The sequence below is a fragment of the Bacillus rossius genome, chromosome 14 (assembly GCF_032445375.1).
Source record: "Bacillus rossius redtenbacheri isolate Brsri chromosome 14, Brsri_v3, whole genome shotgun sequence".
Lineage (NCBI taxonomy): Eukaryota > Metazoa > Arthropoda > Insecta > Phasmatodea > Bacillidae > Bacillus > Bacillus rossius.
Window position 1 is genome coordinate 3,685,315 of NC_086341.1, and position 18,606 is coordinate 3,703,920.

The 18,606-nt window shown below is 40.0% G+C and overlaps 1 protein-coding gene across 2 annotated transcripts; it reads left to right on the forward strand.

Moving 5' to 3' along the window:
• The first annotated feature begins 272 nt into the window (after positions 1–272).
• Positions 273–17,666, forward strand: LOC134539030 (aspartate aminotransferase, cytoplasmic). 2 transcript variants are annotated; one of them, XM_063380703.1, is made up of 8 exons: positions 273–484; positions 3,789–3,970; positions 6,040–6,148; positions 10,027–10,244; positions 12,527–12,677; positions 14,477–14,642; positions 16,710–16,852; positions 17,290–17,666. In XM_063380703.1, exons 1-8 carry the CDS (start codon positions 373–375, stop codon positions 17,430–17,432), a joined length of 1,224 nt encoding a protein of 407 aa, XP_063236773.1. In that variant the 5' UTR covers positions 273–372; the 3' UTR covers positions 17,433–17,666. The 2 variants fall into 2 exon arrangements, with proteins under 2 accessions (XP_063236773.1, XP_063236772.1); XM_063380702.1 differs by lacking the exons at positions 16,710–16,852; positions 17,290–17,666 and having other exon boundaries at positions 14,477–16,449.
• The last annotated feature ends 940 nt before the right edge of the window (positions 17,667–18,606 follow it).

Genomic DNA, 18,606 nt, shown 5'->3' on the forward strand with positions numbered 1-18,606 from the left:
ACCCTGGCCTTCTGTCCAGGGCAGAACCACATTATTATAACAACACAACACTTTTACTAATACAGACTAGAATCCATACCAGTGAGCTATGACCAAACATTTTATCCATGGGACGTACAATGATATTTTAGTTTTGGGACTACGAATTTGTAGATTTTTATGTTTTTGTATGGTACTTATTCGAACATTTCGTTCATTTGCGGTTATCAATATCGAGACATCGTATTGTAAATATCGCACTTTATATAATCGATTATGTAAATTTCGACTTTCAATATATCAGCTGTTGTTTGCGCAGGTCTGTCCTTCATAAAGAGGTCACGCAAGTGAGGTGTTTTAGCGGCGCGTGTAATTGCTGGAATTCAGGCAAAAATGGCATCGAGATTCGCAGACGTCAAACTTGGACCACCGATTGAAGTTTTTGCTGTGAACAAAGCATGCGTCGATGATCCTCACCCTGATAAAATTAATATGACCGTTGGAGGTAATATTACTCAAGATTATATAATCTTTGTCATACACATATAAAAATAATTTTTTAAGGGAATTCGTTTAAGAGTGTCTTATGTAAATCGTTTTACACATTGGCTTCAAAACTAATTTATTGAAATATAAACATATCTCATAAATAAATGAATTTTTTTAAGTATAGTGTACATCTTGGCCAATTAATTTTTTAGTATAGTATGAATATTGGGTACTTGTTTATCCTTTTGTTTGGTATACAAAAATATAGAGTTATGTTTTAATAGTGCAAGTATTTTATTGTTACAATATTGTGTTAAGTATTTGGTCTTGCCTCATGCTTCTACATGATTAATAGCTTGTCATGCTGATTCGACACCCCATTTTGAATAAAATTTGTGAGAATTGGGTTATTTAAAGATAAATATGAATCTGTATTTAAATTAGTCAATAAATGATTTGCTAGGTTTCAATTCAGATGCATACATGAGATATTTTCCCTCATATCAACCAAACATTTAGAAAATAATATTAAGAAGTATTAAAAACCTAATGCAACTTAATTAGAGGTAAATATCTTACGTTGCATCTTTGTACGAAATTAAAATAAAATTATGAAAATACCATTTTCGATAATACTCGGGTATCACAGCTTTTTAGAACGTCCCAAAATTTACTCCAAAGGGTTGGTTTGGTAATTCCTACTAGTTTGTGAGAAAATTGAATTTTTATATCTTACATTACAATACCTGTGCTTTTTACATTGCAGCCTCCATTTATTGTTTACCCGAAAAAAATTGGAATATATGTTTTCCATATAGCCTACTAGAAACATTCTTGTATTTACCCTGAAAACGTGTTTGTAAATACGTAATAGTTTGTGAGAAATCACCGTTTCAACTTATACTGTGTATTGACGATGTCCCCGTCTTTTATAGTTTACCCATACTGGTGTCTGTGTTCATTTAGAGAACTTGAGTCAACGGAGGAATTGTTTTATTATAAAAGTAGTTAATATGACGGCGCATTGCAGTTGTAGGGAATTTTAATGCTTATATTTTCTGTTTGTTGGTTGTTCGTCCAAATGTCATTGAATTAAGAAAGTTTTTTTGGACATATTATTATTTAAAGTATTGGTTTTTTAATTACGTAGTATCGAACGATTCATAGGTTATGGGAAGTTCCATGAGTAACGGAATGACAGTTTTGAATTATCTTTACATTGTAAACACTGATTTGAACCACTAGAAAATTAAATTGAGAATAGTTACTTACTAGTTTCTCAACGGAAGTGGAAAACTTAATTTTTAAGCATTTTACAATTTATTAGTTATTAGCAGAACTGTGGCTATATACGAAACAGTTGCAGGTAATGGAATGACATCATTTTGGACATGCATTTTGTTCTCCCATACAATACAATAATTCAGCTCACTAACTGGATACAAACTCATACAAAAATTAAATATTAGGAAAGAAAGAGGAACAAAATTACATATTCCTTAAATGTTTCACACCTTTATTGACAGTATACAAAAATAAACAAAACAGTAACGGAATGACACTACTTGGTAACGGAATGACAACTTCATTCTGCTGTAGTGACAGGGCAAGGAAAATGGTGTTTATTCCTCTGATCGATAGTAGGTGACAGAAGTTTTATAATAATTTGGTCTGCTTCTACTTAACATTTATCTTTTTTAGCTGGAAATGCAAAGATGTTCCCGAATTCATTACTTTTTCTTTGAAATGAGATTTCATATGTTTCTGTCTCGGTATCAGTAACCTGGCCCACAAAAAAATGAGTGCTTCTTTTTCCAGCATAGGATACCAAAGAAAAAACTCCTTGAAATAACTGTGGATGTTTTTCAGGTTCCTGTGCAATATTCCGATTTGTTAAAGATTGCTTTTTGAAATGATGAATCAATTTCTGGGATGATGATGAATAGTGCCGATGTGCAATTATGTATGGAGCAATTGGTATCACAGCGTGGATATTTTTGGTCTGTCCAACTGGAATTATTTTAGTTAACATATGATCCAAGTCATCCTTGTGCTCAGACTGTTGTTTATATGTTATAAGTTGTAGTAGGTGAAAGACACGTGTTGTTGACGGGAATGACTTGGAAGACAGAAGCATATGTAGAAGGATGGATGGATGGGGGGAATTTATTTTCCCCCTCTCCCGAAATCCTAAAAAAGCTATAAAAAAATAATTCCCACTAAGTAAAGGAAATAATTTGAAAGCAACAAGTAGACCAAGTGGTACTTTCCCCCCCCCCCCCCTCCCCCACCAACCTTCCTACACCGAAAATGAAATTCTGTGTACACCAAGGTGGTTGAGCATCAGAATCAGACCACTTGCGTCTCTCCAAGTTGATCAGCGTTCGAATCCCAAACGGGCAAAACCTGGCTCCCCCCCCCTCCCCCCCTGCAAGTGTGACTTAAGCCTCAGTCGATGGGCTTTCTCACAGCACTCTTCATGGTTTTCCGACGACGCACTCTGTTGCTGCTCGTTTCACGTCACTTAAGATGCCTGCCTAGTCAGGGGTGTGTTTGTTTTAGGTGAGGCATGATAAGTGCTACAGTATCGTCTCTTAATAGCCCATAGGGCAACTATGGGATTTTAAAGGGGTGACCATTACATCATATGGTGGAGAACTGAAGACAAAGGTGTAATAATGCAAGTCCCATCAGTGCTTGCAAGAACGTATACCGGGTATTTAATGCCTAAATAATATTCCAAAAACATGTCTCCTTAAAAATACAGTTCAAAAAAGGAATACAAAAACAGAAATACTCATCCGTAGGGGCAGGACTTTTTTCGCGAATAAACCTGAACGCCTATTAGACTCCAACAAGTTATACCCGCACCAGCGGTTTCTTCCTTGTGATTGGCAGCCATCTGCGAGGGAAGTCGTTGCCTTATTTGACCCGAGCCACTCAGGACGCGTTTACTTTCTCATTGACTGACTGTGATTGGTGTTGTAACAATCGATATTGACCTGAAAGAAATTCACCACATCACGAGACACAGACGATGCTACATTGTTCTAACTTTCAGTTTGTCTCGTAATCTTTTCGCGAAATATGCATGCCCCTACTCATCTGCACTCAACGTGTTCTTGAATGCTTTTCGTAAACAGACCCCTCTCTGATATGTTGAGCAGTTTTTAAATAGCATGGTTTTATGTGTGGCCGGGTATCTGGTGACCTCAGGGTTAAACTCGGAGATGGCAGAGGAGTAGAGGAGTGCTCCGTGTTGCCTCGGGAAGGGGGGCGCGGCGGAGAGTGACGGGGCGTGTGCGTGTGCGCCCGTGCAGCGTACCGCGACGACGAGGGCAAGCCGTGGGTGCTGCCCGTGGTGCGCAAGACGGAGCGCGCGATGGCGGACGACTGCACGCTGAACCACGAGTACCTGCCCGTGCTGGGGCTGGAGGCGTTCTCGAGCGCTGCCACGGGCATGCTGCTGGGGCCGGACCACCCCGCCGTCGCCGAGGGCCGGGTGAGCGACACCCGAAACATTTCATTCATTGAAAATCAATTCAATCAAATAACTTGATGTAAGCTTTTGGACATACGCCATTGCTCAGGCCCCCCCCCCCCCCCCGCCCCTAGCACCAAATCTTTAATTAAATTTCTTATTCATCACTCAAAACAAATTTCATATTAAAAATTAATAAAATTTTTACCAGTACAATATTTAAATTTAAGTACCGAAAACTGCTAAAATTAGCTCTGTTTTACACCTTAAAATCCGAATTTTCCCGGGGGAGGACTCCCCCCACCCCCCGGACCCTACGCTTTAACACGGGGGGGGGGGGGGGGGGGGGGCATGCTTCTTAACATCCCCCATACACAAATCTTGGCTACGCCACTGCCATTGCTAAGCACATGTATGTCTGTAGAAGAAAACTACAAAAAACTCAAACTACAGAACCACAAATTAAGCAAAAAATTGCTGTATTGTCAACAGGATATAAACACCACATGATATTCCAGAACAGGAAAATGGTCAACAAACAAAGAAAAATGGACTAAGAGAACGAAGAAAAAAACCCCCACTAATGATGACAGCACAAAAATATAAAAAAAAAAATTCAGCACAACAGTTGAAACGAGACAAAATCACGACAAACAAAAAAAAAAGATGAAACAAACACAATAGATTTCCAAAACAGAAGAGAACGAAAAAACCCCCCACAAATGATGACATGTAGTTTTCTTCTACAGACATACATGTGCTTAGCAATGGCGTATGTCCAAAAGCTTACATCAAGTCATTATTTCCCATTGCACAAATTTTTCAAAGATAATATCAGTTAAAATAGTTTTATTTCATTACAATTGGTTTCTATTGATGCTGTATCATGTAAGTTTTCTTTATTTCATGTATCAATTATATTTGGGTACATATCATTTCAATTGTATTGTATCAATTCATATTGTTTGAAAAAAAAAAGGTTTTGATTCATTTTGGTTTATGTGGTTGTATTTCATTTCCATTTGTTTCATTTCATGTTATTTTGGTTATTTCACATCGCTATGTAGAGTTAGGTAACATTTTAATAACATGACTTGCAGCTACAGAGAGCGGTGTGAAACGCAAGTCAAACCCAGAAAGGTTACATTTTGTCCGAACATCAGATTGCTCATTTACCAATAGAATTAACATGTTGTGAGGTGTTCCATTTGCACATTGTACAGGTAGAAAAATATTGCAGCACACATGCCTGTGTAAGTTTTGATTAGTGATTTTTCGATTATTGAGCACATTAGGTGTAAATAGTGATTACCAACATGCTTGTGACTTGTGGCCACACGGGAGTTAGTTATGTGTTGGAAATCAGCTAAAACAAATGTTTCATGAAGCTTTGTTGTTTGTACTTTTGGGAATGTGCACATCTCGCCTTAAGACACTCTGGAATTTGGTTCTTTCGAGGGTTTTTATCTCTGTTTTCACCCGAGGTCTTGAATCGCTAATGTGTTACGATAAGATTATGTGGTGAATTGCAATAACTCCAAAAAGCCTGTCAGTACACCACATTACACCAAAATGTAAGGTAATGCACCATGAAACACAGAAATGCAACTACTGCCATGAGATTAATTAGCATTTTAAATCAAAAACTAACTTAAATAACAAAAAATGTAATATTTAATATATTAAATTCAATAGATATAATGTATTTAGTATGAAGATTTAACAAAAAATGTATGTACTAAGTAGATTGGAAAAATTTTACTTTTTTCTGATCTTACAACTGTTATTAATGACTCGTTTTTACATTAAAAAGTTGATTCATTTTCCAAACAAGTACTTGCAGATTTATTTTTATTTTTCCGAGTGCATCATCTATCAGTCAAATATTAGTGAAATAAACATAATACATTTATGTCTTATATGTTCAATAATATGGAATCTTTGTGAATAAACAGAATTCTTAAAAAAATAAAAAAAATAACACCGAAATCTCCTGTTTCGAAAATGAAATGGGCCTGTAAATTGAACCATAAAATGTAGTCTCTGCTAGCGTGGGAACTTGGACGTGAGTGGTCGTGTCTTCCCGGCAGGCGTTCGGCGTGCAAACGCTGAGTGGCACGGGGGCACTGCGAGTGGGGGCAGAGTTCCTCACCCGCCAGCTCAAGTACTCCACCTTCTACATGTCCAACCCCAGCTGGGGTGAGTAGCCGTTTCCGTCGCGTTCATCAGCCGGTCGCAGATATCTCGTAGTTCAGCATGGTGCTAAACCCCAAACACTGCGTGTTTCTGCAATGTCTCTGTACTATTAAACTAACTTCATAGAGACCTGGAAAATTCGCGGATTCATTTCGTGAGATGCTTCAATTCAAATAATTATACCTTAGTGCTGCTCCTGCCATTGGTTCATTGTTAATCTGGAGTAATGAGGGCCAATTAGAGACCCTCACTTGTAGAAGTGACGAATCACAGGCTGCCAGTCGAGATGACTCAAGTCAACAGCCAATGAACTGTTGACATTTGCCCGGGTGTGTAGAGGATTGTGGAATCTATCCTGAAGGTCATTGAACGCAAATTTTTCCATTCTCTATAACTTTAACTATCAGGCCACTATTTACTAATGTTCCATTACTAAACGACTTCTTTTTGTTTATTAAAAATCCAAAGAGAATAAGATATTCATTTTGTACGAATTACACTTACAATAAGTTTTCAGTATGTAGAGCCTTGACTTCTTTATGCCGAATATGTACTTTTTCTAGGGATTGTAAAAATACAATTTTAGGATGTTACACCTGTGGCTAAAAAATTTTTTTGTACTGCACTGTAATGTTTAAAAGGATTTAAGACAGGATATATTTAAGACGGTATATTTTGAGCATCATCCTGAATTTTTTCCATAATAATTATTTATTTATAGTTTTTCCAGTAATGTTGATGAGTTGGCCTGCAAATGTGCTGCATGCCATTTCACAACATAGGTTATACTTAGAATCAAGTGAATTCGATAAAGGAGAATGCCATGTGTTTAAAGACTAGCCTCATATTCAAGTACCAAAAGGCATGTAAAAGGTGCATCTTAACCCTGTGAACTATGTCAATTCATGTGTGTCATCTATAATTTCATTTGTCGAGTTTCTCTCCAGTCCCGTTAATTAAGTTGCATAGAAATTTCATCATATTATTAAAGATATTTGTAATATTCTTACAGCCTTCAAAGAAGCAATTATAAAATTCCGAAAATACTTTTTTTCAATTACTAGAGACGTTCCTGTATTTACCTTGAAAACAGCGTTTCCGAATTCTTACCAGTTTCTGAGAAATCACAGTTAATAACTGACATTACAAAGCGTGTGCATTGATGCAGCTGTCGCCATTTTTCGCTCTCCTGTGCGGGTCTGTGTGTGTGTAATTTGGAGAGCTTGACATAAATTGTGAGAATGGCTGATAGGTTACATTAGTTACATTAAAATACTTCAAAACATTGGGGACGTTTGGTTGGGTTAGTTCATTAAAAATAATGTAAAATCACGTGAATGGTTGTTAAAGTCATGATAGCTACAGCTTATATTGGTTATTTCTAAGCAACCATTAAAAAATTTTTCACAGTATTTTTTTAACAAAGCTGTACTAACCCAACCAACTGTTCATAATGTTTTGAAGTTACCAATCATTTTCACAATTTAACTAAAGTTCTCCAAATCATACTCGCACACACACAGACCCACCCACACAGGAAAGCGAAAAAAAAAAAAGGCGGCGGCCACGTCAACGGACAGGTATTGTAATGTAATATATTGTTACTATTTACCGCGGGGTTCGTAAAGGATAGCCCAATTAAAGATTTTATCACTAAACAGTTTTATTGATGGCCACTACTTATGTCACTTACAAATAATCTTCCAAAATGGCAAATAATCTATTGCACTTAAAAATGTTGCTTCCCCAGTCACTCAGTTTCCACACACCGCACACCTCGCTGGGCCGCACCTCTGGCGCAACTCTCGCCGCAGCACACCTCATGGACCTCCGTTGCAGGACTCCGTCGCAGCTCTCCGTCGCAGCACCCTTCGCCGAGATCCCACTTGACGCCTTGCTTGGAACTTTGCTCGGAACTCCACCGCGCCCGCGACACTATTGCCCGGAACTGAATTCTTCGCCCTGGAACATTCGTTCAGGGACTTCGCTGCTTTATCGTCCGGAAACTCCTCCGCGGGAAAACTCCCGACTCCACTGAACTCCTGCCCTGGAACCTTCATCCAAGGACTTCGCCACTCTGCCGCACCCGCGGCACTATCGCCCGGAAACTCCGCCGCGGGAACACTCCCAGCTCCCAGATGAACTCCGACTGACTCAGGCCGGCATTCTCGTCTTATATATCAGCCCAGGTGCTTTCCAGAAATCACGAGCGCAGCTGGGGTCAGACGCATCATTCCGTGCCGACCCGACGGCAGAAATCTCTCGAAACACGTGTCGGCGGTTCGCGTGACTCCGCAGCTGTCAGGTTTCGGAGGTCAAACTAACAGCGCCGCGTGGGGAGCTGATGGCTGGAGGGAGGGGAAGCAGCGACCCAGGTGCGCGCGGAACTTCCCATGTTGCACGGCCACATGATGTCAGCCAGCTGTGCACCTGCACGTGTCGTGGCCTTGCTCACATTCGTAACAATATTAACAGTGATTTCTCAGAAACCTGTTTTTAGGACAAATATCTATGCTTGTTGCGTAAAGGTGGTTAAGTCAAAAACGGTTAAAAATAAATACCGTGTTTTCTCGCATAATCGTCGCAGATTTTATTCTAAAATCAAGTTTGAAAAGTAGGGGTGCGACCATTGTGCGGAAAAATTTTTTTTGCTAGGTAAAGTTATTTATAAAAACTAAACCCGTTCATGGAAAGTAGGTTTATTTAAAAAAAGGTGGAGTATACAAGAGCACGCCAAACAATCTATATTAATAATTCCTTAAACAAAAACCTTTCTTCAACATTAAAAACTCTTAACGCGAACACAAGCCACTAGAATCTGACGTGAACTAACGTGTCGTAGTACACACTTGCCACGAAAGAATGCAGGCCATCAAATGTAGTTAATTCGGCGCCTGACAGATAGCGCGCGTTGCATCCAATCGGCGAGATATCGATATTTGACTACGTGCGCGCGCTCTATACGGGAAGCAACATAACCAAACATGAATGATGCGCTGGCTACATTTTTATAAGCGGTACACTGCGGCAACGCAGACAATCAGGTAATGGAAATACTGTTTAAAAAGTCTTTAAAAGAAAATTTACACGCCAGACAACTTTGTATTTCCATTTATTAAATAAATAAGTGGTAATGACCGAAATTAAATTTTAGATTACACCTACACCGCGGCGACGCAGACGATCATATAAAGGAAATAACTTTTAAAAACGTCTTTATAAGAAAATTTACACGCCAAACAACATCGTATTTTTCCGTTAATTTATTAAGTAAGTGGTAATGACCGAATAAATATTAGATTTCTACTTTAAATTACATCGTTTTATACGGAAAAGATGCTTACACAAAGCATTCGGCATCTACTAGCGGGACCAAAAACATCATGCAACGTTTACACGAGAAGTTTTTTTATCCCAATTTTGACAGCCTAAAATATGGTTGCGACGATTACGCGCATGCGACGATTCTGCGATAAAACACGTTATACATTTTTAAAATTGGATTATTTTTTTATTTCTAATTGATAAGGGAGATTAGAGACATTATTTTATAACAATTAATGAGTTTCCAAAGTTCTAAAGCAGTTAATAAATATTAAAAAAACCTGACTTCAAAAAGGCTGATAATTTTCAATCTGATTTTCTCAAAACTATGATTTTGGACTTAACCGCTTTTACGCAACAAGCACGGATATAGGAACGTGTCTAGTGTCGGAGAAAAAAATATTTTCGTAATTTCATCATTACTTGACGGAAAAGCCGTGCTGTAAGGACGTTACAAAGGGAGTGAAGAAAGAGCCGGGCTGGACCAAGGGACGGCAGGCGTGACTGCGAGGTGTAGTCGGAAGGATGGAGAGGAAGGACGTGCCCCCCCTCCCCAGGGAACCACAAGCTGGTGTTCCTGAACGCGGGGTTCGCGGAGTGCCGCGAGTACCGCTACTGGGACGCCGCCGGCAGGACGGTGGACTTCGCGGGCCTGCTGGAGGACTTGCGGGCGGCGCCCGAGAACGCCGTGGTCATCCTGCACGCCTGCGCGCACAACCCCACCGGCTGCGACCCCTCGCGCGAGCAGTGGGAGCAGATAGCGGACGTCATGAAGGTCGGGCGTCCAGTCACGGTGTCCTTTGGAGCCTCGGCTCAACGTCTTGGTTTTGATCTTATACCTAAAAAGAAACATTTACACTGTTTACACATTCTTACAAACGCTTTGTCTTTCACTGTTCATAATATAATAATTTGCACTGACTCTAAGAAACAAAAATGTAACTATATACATACATGGCACTGTGGTGGGCATCCATGTCTATTCACTTCGGTGTGAATTACCATACTAAATTGACAATTAGTTAAATAGTACTATAGTTATTTGTAAGGCACCTGAGGTGCCCATCGAAAAATTATGAATATAACAAACGTTTTAATTTAATATACACTACATATTCATTAAAAATTAAGGTACTTACGTATTAACGCCACCGCAGTTACAGATTTGGCGGTTTTTTAAGTGTCGCCAATCTACACCTAACATTTTCACACTGTCTTGAATTACATTTTCAAAATAAAGTTTCATGTAATTGGAATTAGTATATTTTCATTTTTTTTTTTGTAAAATATGTTGCTTCTGAAAAAATTAAATTGCATCTTGTACTGTTTTTGGCAAATCCCAAATACACATTTTCGAAGCACTAAAATATTGGCGTCAAAAATCAGCAAACAACAAGGCAACAAAGAATCCAAAAATAACTGTGTGTGCGTGCGAACAACGGCGTTAATACGCAAGTACCAAAATTCAATTACGTAGTTTTAATATTGTGCTAATGAAAGTAATAAGTAATTTATGATTTATACACACAGACACACAAACACACACCCGCATGCACGCTTTACATTTTATTTTTTTAAATAAAACCAAATTCTAAGATTTGTGAAATGGATTCTATATTTTAATAGTTTATATGTGGTAATTTAAGTGTTATATACTTCCATTTCTGGGTTAAGTATTGTAATGAGTTAATTTCACTGTTTTTTTTTCAGTTTTACAGTAGAATCCCGCCAATGCGACCCCCCTCTAATGCGTCCATTCAGTTTATACGACCGTTTTTTGAGAAACCATGAAAAATTTGAGCAGAGAAAGTCGAAAATTTGAGTAAAATCGACTGAAAAACAAGTCTGTTACACTTTTTTGGGCGCTATGTGTTCACGTTTATCTTGGCGAGAGCTGTACTGTAAGCAGGCAAGCATACAAAAGACTGCTAAAAATAGATACCACCCCTCTAGACTGTCCACGCGGCAGTGTCTAGCCGAGCTCGGCGCGTCCACTATCGCACGGAAAGCCGTCTCAGCTGTCATGTTATCTTACCTGCCCGCATGAAAAGCCGCTGCGGTAGCTTCTGCGAGAGCGTAAGAAACTCGTCCGGCCAGGCTGGCGGTAGCGCCGGCTTGATTCATACGTGACGTGACGCGACGCTTACCTCTCCCATCCCCTGCTAATTCTTCAAGGTTCATCCCTCCCAGAGCCACAAACCATGTAAAAACACCCCCCCTCCTCCCCTTTTCCAACTAACATTTTAACACATTCAAAAACTGTCAGCATCCTCCTCCCCTCCCACACCGCGTGCGGCAAAAGCCAGGTTGTATAGTCCATTCTCGGTAAAATAAATATTTTTATGGGCTTATACGACTGTCCTTCGCTGTTAATAAATAAATTATAAGTAAAATATATATAATATATATATTTTATATAATATATATATATATATATAATTTGTTTATTAGTCACACAGCAGTTTCTGCTGAAAAATCACTAATACCTCGAATTTTTTGAATAGAAAAATTTAGCAGTGCAGTAAATATATTTATTTTACTGCATAGTTACTTTTCCATCTGCATTCCAACGTGTTTTTTTTTTTTTTTTACACTGCGAAGGGCCGTGGAAAAGATAATTGCTTGAGCTGTCAAAATAAACATCGCTGACGGCAAGGGCGCGAGCGCATCCTGTCGGTCTGTCGCTGTGATTATCTACTCCAAAAACATGTCACTGCATTTCAGGATAGCATTGTTCTTATATCTTTCGTTTATAGCCTAATGTTTTCTACCTGATCCACACCAGTTCCTTCGCCACGTTTTGAACGAAAATAACTACCAGCCGGCTAGCATAGCCGAACTCGTGGACGATAATTCACTTTATATTTGGGCGTAGAGGGGGGGGGGGGGGGGGGGGGTTAAAATTGGCCCGAATTCTCTATTGCGACCATTCCGTTTATAAGTCCGTTTTTCCGGAAACCGCGAGGGGTCGCATCAGCGGGATTCTACTGTATTTCTATTCACCGTGTAATCTTGTTGGAGTGTGGTACGAGCTGGTGGCTGGTTGCTTGCTTGCAGGAGAAGAAGCTGTTCCCGTTCTTCGACTCGGCGTACCAGGGGTTCGCGTCCGGGGACCTGGACAAGGACGCCTGGGCGGTCAGGTACTTCGCCGGCCGGGGGTTCGAGTTCGTGTGCGCCCAGTCCTTCGCCAAGAACTTCGGCCTCTACAGTGAGTGCATGCAGGGAGATGCTGTGTTTCCGATGAATGCTTAGGAGTGTCAGCTGGTGGAACAATAATACGTAGAGACCCGTGAATTTTGCGGATTCAATGATTCCAGGATAGACTCCAATATCCTCTACACACTCGGGCAAATGCCAACTGTTCATTGGCTGTTGACTTGTGAGTCGTCTCGACTGGGTGGCCTGTGATTCGACACTTCTATGAGTGAGGGTCTCTAATTGGCCCTCAGTCATATATTAACAAGAGAACCAATGACAGAAGCAGCACTAAGGTATAAATTTTTGAATTTTAGCATAACACGAAATGAATCCGCGAAATTCACGGGTCTCTAATAATACGTAGAATAAAAGGTGTGGCTTGAAACACAGTTTTCTGAAACAAGGCAGCTCAAGTACCAACCTTAGTTTTTTTCTTTTCTTTTCTCACAGCTGTTTGTAGATCAAGTTTTAGTGATTAATTGAATCATTGCAGAGGGTTGATATTCGCCTGTTTTTTTTTTCCCCCCGCCGGCATGCTGTCTGTTCCTGATTAGGTTAGACTTGTTTTCAATGTGCTTCAGCGAACAATTAAGCCTAAACTGTTAAATATTCTCTTAAAATGAACTTTATTTGATTAATATGTAATTACGTATCTGTATTTTTTTTATATTTAGCAGAAATATTGAGCAAATAATTCAGAATTTCCGAGAAAGCAGCCTCTAAAGCACCTTATCTTGAACGGAGTGTAGTAAACAATACAAGATAACAAGTAGATAGTTGCTGTCATGGAAGTAAACATGCAAGTTTATGTTCCTTGTTGAAAATGAGGTACAAAACCGGAGTTTAGGATTTTAAATGTTTGTCTCTTGCAATATGTCAACCTCACAGTATTTTGATAATGTTCGCAGGCTTTCACGGCCATTGTCTGAAGTAGCTTTGCTTCTGGGTTGTAGCCGTGTCCTTGGTGAATAATTCACAGATGTTTCGGTCGACATTGTAGTCGCCATCATAATTAGGTAACTGCTCCCTGATGATGGCGACTGCAATGTCGACCGAAACGTCAGTGAATTATTCGCCAAGGACATGGCTACAACCCAGAAGCCAAGCTACTTCCCGCAGTATTTTAATAAAATTCCTTGTCGAAAATCAGGTACAGAACCGGGGTTAAGGATTTTAAATGTTTTGTCGCTTTTATCGGAGCCATTTATAATAGTTTGAAATTTCAGATTGTTTCGTGCTGCCATCTGTGGTTGTTGATGGCAAGCAATGTTTACTATTCAGGCAGCGAAGTCTTGCTGCGGGCGCAGAAAGTACGTCTGTGTGATGTAAATTTTGTGGTGTTTGGAAGAGAGGGTTAAGTCAAAAAATTTAAATTTTAAGAGAGGTGGAAGAAAGTCTAATATTATTTTCACAATCAAATATTAGTCGTTATATTATTAATTATTAATATCTTATACAGGCAACACAAAACTACAAACTATATAAAGTGTCAAAAGGCATATCCTTCAAATAATCCTTGACTTTCTTCCACCTCTCTTAAAATTTGATGTTTTTTACTTAACCCTCTCTTCCATAACACCACAGAATTTATTTGCAAACATGAACAACATGAGATCACATGAATTTGCTCGTTACCGAGGTTAGATGTTGACACGTCTCTGGTGAGTACTGGAAGACTCTCACATTCTTGTTACACGATGACTGATAGAGAAAACAACTGATGGTTGAACAAGTAACGGTTGATCAGAGTGTTGCCGAGCAGAGTGTGTTCTCGAGCGTGACGGCCGCGCCCGCGCGCGACTGTCGCAGACGAGCGTGTCGGCAACCTGACCATGGTGCTGAACGACAAGCAGCTGGTGCCCCAGGTGAAGTCCCAGGTGACGCTGATCGTGCGGGGCATGTACTCCAACCCGCCCAACCACGGCGGGCGCATCGTGGCCACGGTGCTCAACAACCCGCAGCTGTTTGAGGAGTGGTGCGTGTCTCTCTCTCTCACCCTCTCTCGCTCTCCCTCTCTCGCTCCCTCTCTCGCTCCCTCTCTCCCTCCCTCTCTCCCTCCCTCTCGCCCTCTCTCTCTCGCCAACTTGCACTCTCGCCCTCTCTTGCTCTCTCTTGCTCTCTCTCGCTCTCTCTTGCTCTCTCTCTATTTCTCACTCTCTCTCTCTCTCTCCGCTCTTTGTGCCGTTCGTGTTTCTCACCGTGACACAGTGAATCTTGTTGTATACACTTTTCAAGGGGCCAATAGATATAGACCGGAAAAATTCGCGAATTCACTTCGCGATAGGCTAAAATACAAATCGTTATACCTCAGTGCTGCCTCTGCTATTGGTTCGCAACTCACCTAGGTGACTCTGGGCCAATGAGAAACACCCAACCAAAGCTTTATCGAATCACAGGCTGCTACGTTGGGACGTCTCACAAGACAGCAGCCAACGAGTGGGTGGCATTTGACCGAGTGTACGTAGAACTATGGAGTTCATCCTGGAGGTCATTGAACCCGCGAAATTTTCCGGTCCCTACCAATAGAATATAGGTATGCATAAATTAGTGATGGGTCAGTCAGATCCTCAAATACCACCAAATCCTTAGTATTCAATATTTCAGGAAAAAAAAATTAAAGAAAATTATTAGAGGAAATAAAAGTAAATTAAAAAAATTCGACACTGATAACCACTGAAGTTTACTGGGGCAATTTTTTTTTTCCTTTCATACCCATCCTGCTACCATTCCACAAGATATTGTACTTTTAACATGTAGTTTTATAGATAAAATAACGATATGTATTGGTTCTGGAAACTTTGTTCATGAAACTGCCATTTTAAAGAGGAGAATGTTTCAACACCATAGTTAATATTTTTCAGTTCTTGTACATTATTTTATTTTTGACCTTCGACACCTAGATTCAGATTCGAGGTACGCTCTGGAATTCAAATTCGAGAAAATTGGAAATTGACAGACAAAAAATACATGATAGTAAAATTGGTTGTAAATTTAAAGTAAGCCATATATTAAAGAAACTGTAAATTTCAGTTAAACTTAAAAAGTCGGAATGTAAGCAATTATTATCCTGTATTATAAGTAGTTAGGTACTTCGGAACATTAGAGCTTATCATTTATGCAGTTCTTCAAGTCTAATATTGTACAGATCTTTTGAAACACCCGAACAATTTATTAGCAATTTTGAACAGGTGTTTATCACCTTCTCTTATCATGTTGAGTAACATCTGAATGATCATAACATCAACAACCATAGGTGGTCACCAGATCGGAAATACTAAAAACATTTTAATTGTGTCCCAGTTAGTCCGAATGGATGACGTTTTACTGTGTGTCTGTTATTTTGCCAGAGAGACCATGAGTAGGGAATTTTTATTTTTAAGTTACCTAATTTAAATTTAAAACAAGAGATTTTTATTTTTTTTTATTTTTATACATTGCCTTTATTCATAAAAAAAAATGTTTTATGTATTTAGGTAATATGGATCTAAAATATTTCTAAATACTTTTTCCACTAAAATATCCACATTTTGACTGACACATGATGCACTTGTACAGTAAAATCATTAGTAATGTAATAAGAATGTCTGAAAAAAAAATTATTCGGCAAGTTTTGGTGTTTTTGAGAAATGTGCCATAATTAATGTAAAAAAATGTGTTACTGAAAAAGTGATGCGAAATGAAACAGTGTCATATTGAATTTTTCCAAGCCAAGTATTTAATACATTTTGGTAAAAATTACATTCAATGAATTCATCATGATAAAAGAAAAAAAAAAAACTTTTGAATTCCAGTTAAGTGCTGTCAAACTTGGTTTCATGTTTTTAGTTGCATTTCAGGGCTTAATGGTGTAGTAACTTGCATTTGGGTGATAAATGTTGTATTGAAAAGGTTTTTTGCGGGGTTAATTCGGTTCTATCGCAGTTCTCTGTGTAATCTTGTCCCTGACGGGCGAGGGTTGGACGGGACAGGGAAGCGAGGAAGACCTGGGGAAGCGAGCTGCAGTGGACAGGCACTGAGGCGGACTGCGCGGCGTGTGTCGCAGGAAGGAGTGCATCCGCACGATGGCGAACCGCATCCTGGCGATGCGGAAGGGGCTGAGGCAGCGGCTGCAGGCGCTGGGCACGCCCGGCGGCTGGGACCACATCGAGACGCAGATCGGCATGTTCTCCTACACCGGCCTCACGCGTGAGTACCGTGTCGTACGCCTCCTCGATGTCCTTGGATAGTCCTTAACTTGTCTTTAACTGACAGGGGCCCTTAAACGAGACTTAAATTTCACTAATAATCCTGATAGCACACAAGTACTGGATAAATACTGGTGTTTTAATGTTCTTTCGTTTCCGACTTGGCAGCGAACTAAGTTGTGCGCATGTGCAGTAAAACTGGTGAATTTCCAGTCCCCAGATTGGATTTTATACGTAAGAAATGTTCTGAATTAATTTTTAACTACTATCTTCACACCTTTAAAATTAAAAGGTGTGTTTTACTGTCTTACTTATACAGTGTTTCATGAAAAAATTTGCATTGAATTGTGCCCAAAGAAGTTTCACTTCATAAATCAGGCTGTGCGTATTAATCCTCGATGAAGGTGAGGTGACGGCGCGGCATTGTCGTGTTGGCAGCGCGGCAGGTGGAGCACCTGGTGGGGCACTACCACGTCTACCTGCTCAAGTCGGGCCGCGTCAGCATGTGCGGGGTGACGCCCCACAACATCGACTACCTGGCCAAGGCGATCCACGAGACGGTGCTGCTTCTGCCCGACTAGTCGCCCGCCTCTGTCCTCCCGCCTCTCTGTCCTCCCCCACTCCCCACTCCCCAATCCCCACTACCCCATACCCCACTCCCCCACCCCCCGGTGACCGGGCGCAATGGCGTCCCTCGCGCATTCTAGCTCACAACCAAAAAAATCCACCTCTGTTCATACGATTTGTATAACAGCAAGCAAAAAATTTACTACTTTAAAAAAGTAAAGTAAGATATAAAATTATAAAAAAAAAAATTTACCATATTTAAAACTGATAATTTTTTTTAGGTATTCAGTACTTCAGATCATACCATAACTAGCATTGAAAAAAAGGCTTAAAAAGGTGTGTTATTTTATATTTTAATCTCAACGTGTAGAAATGTCATATCAGTCTTGGTTCACATAGTTGGTAAGGCCAGCGATAGCCCGTATTTTTTTTCTGATGCAGGTTATTCACATGTAAGCCATAGCTGCCGATCCAGATGAATGCACATTCTGATTGGTTCACCCCTACCAGGGAGTCGGTAGGTTCATTGGCGTAGCTGTGTTCATGAAGTTGGGGACCCAATAATGATTTTCATGTCATGTAAACCCATTCCCCTCCTACTAAGAAGGGGGTCCGGGGGTCCTCCACCGGAAAATTTTGATTTTAAAAGTGCAAAATAGCGCTTTTTAAGCAGTTTTTGTATCTAACCATTGGATACATCGATGTTAAAATTATTGTAGTTTCCTTAAGATAAAATTTGATGAGTGAAGAAATTACAAATAAAGTTGGGCAGAATAATATTATAAAATAAAAATATCACGGTCTAGAAAGTTGGGGGGGACAGACCCCTCCACCCAAAAAGTTCAGGGGGACACTTCCACCCTGTCCCCCCCGGTTCCTACGCCCCTGGGTAGGTTTGAGCGTGCGGCTTTGAACATACCTTAACATTTCGGAGTGTGGTTAAGGCATACTGGCTACCATATGAGCATCAAACGAGCCGAGGATGATTCATACAGCGCAAAATGGATGTAAAATGTGGGTTTGTGAAAGGTGACATATTCACTGAGCTCAAGATCATGTATTTAAGTGAGGTTAAGGTCTGATTTGTTCAGTCGTGCAAGTAAAACCTAATCACAAAGTTTGCAGGTTAATCAAATGGAACAGTTACTTTCATTTGCCTCAAGTCTCAACTGTGCAAGTCAGGTCTAA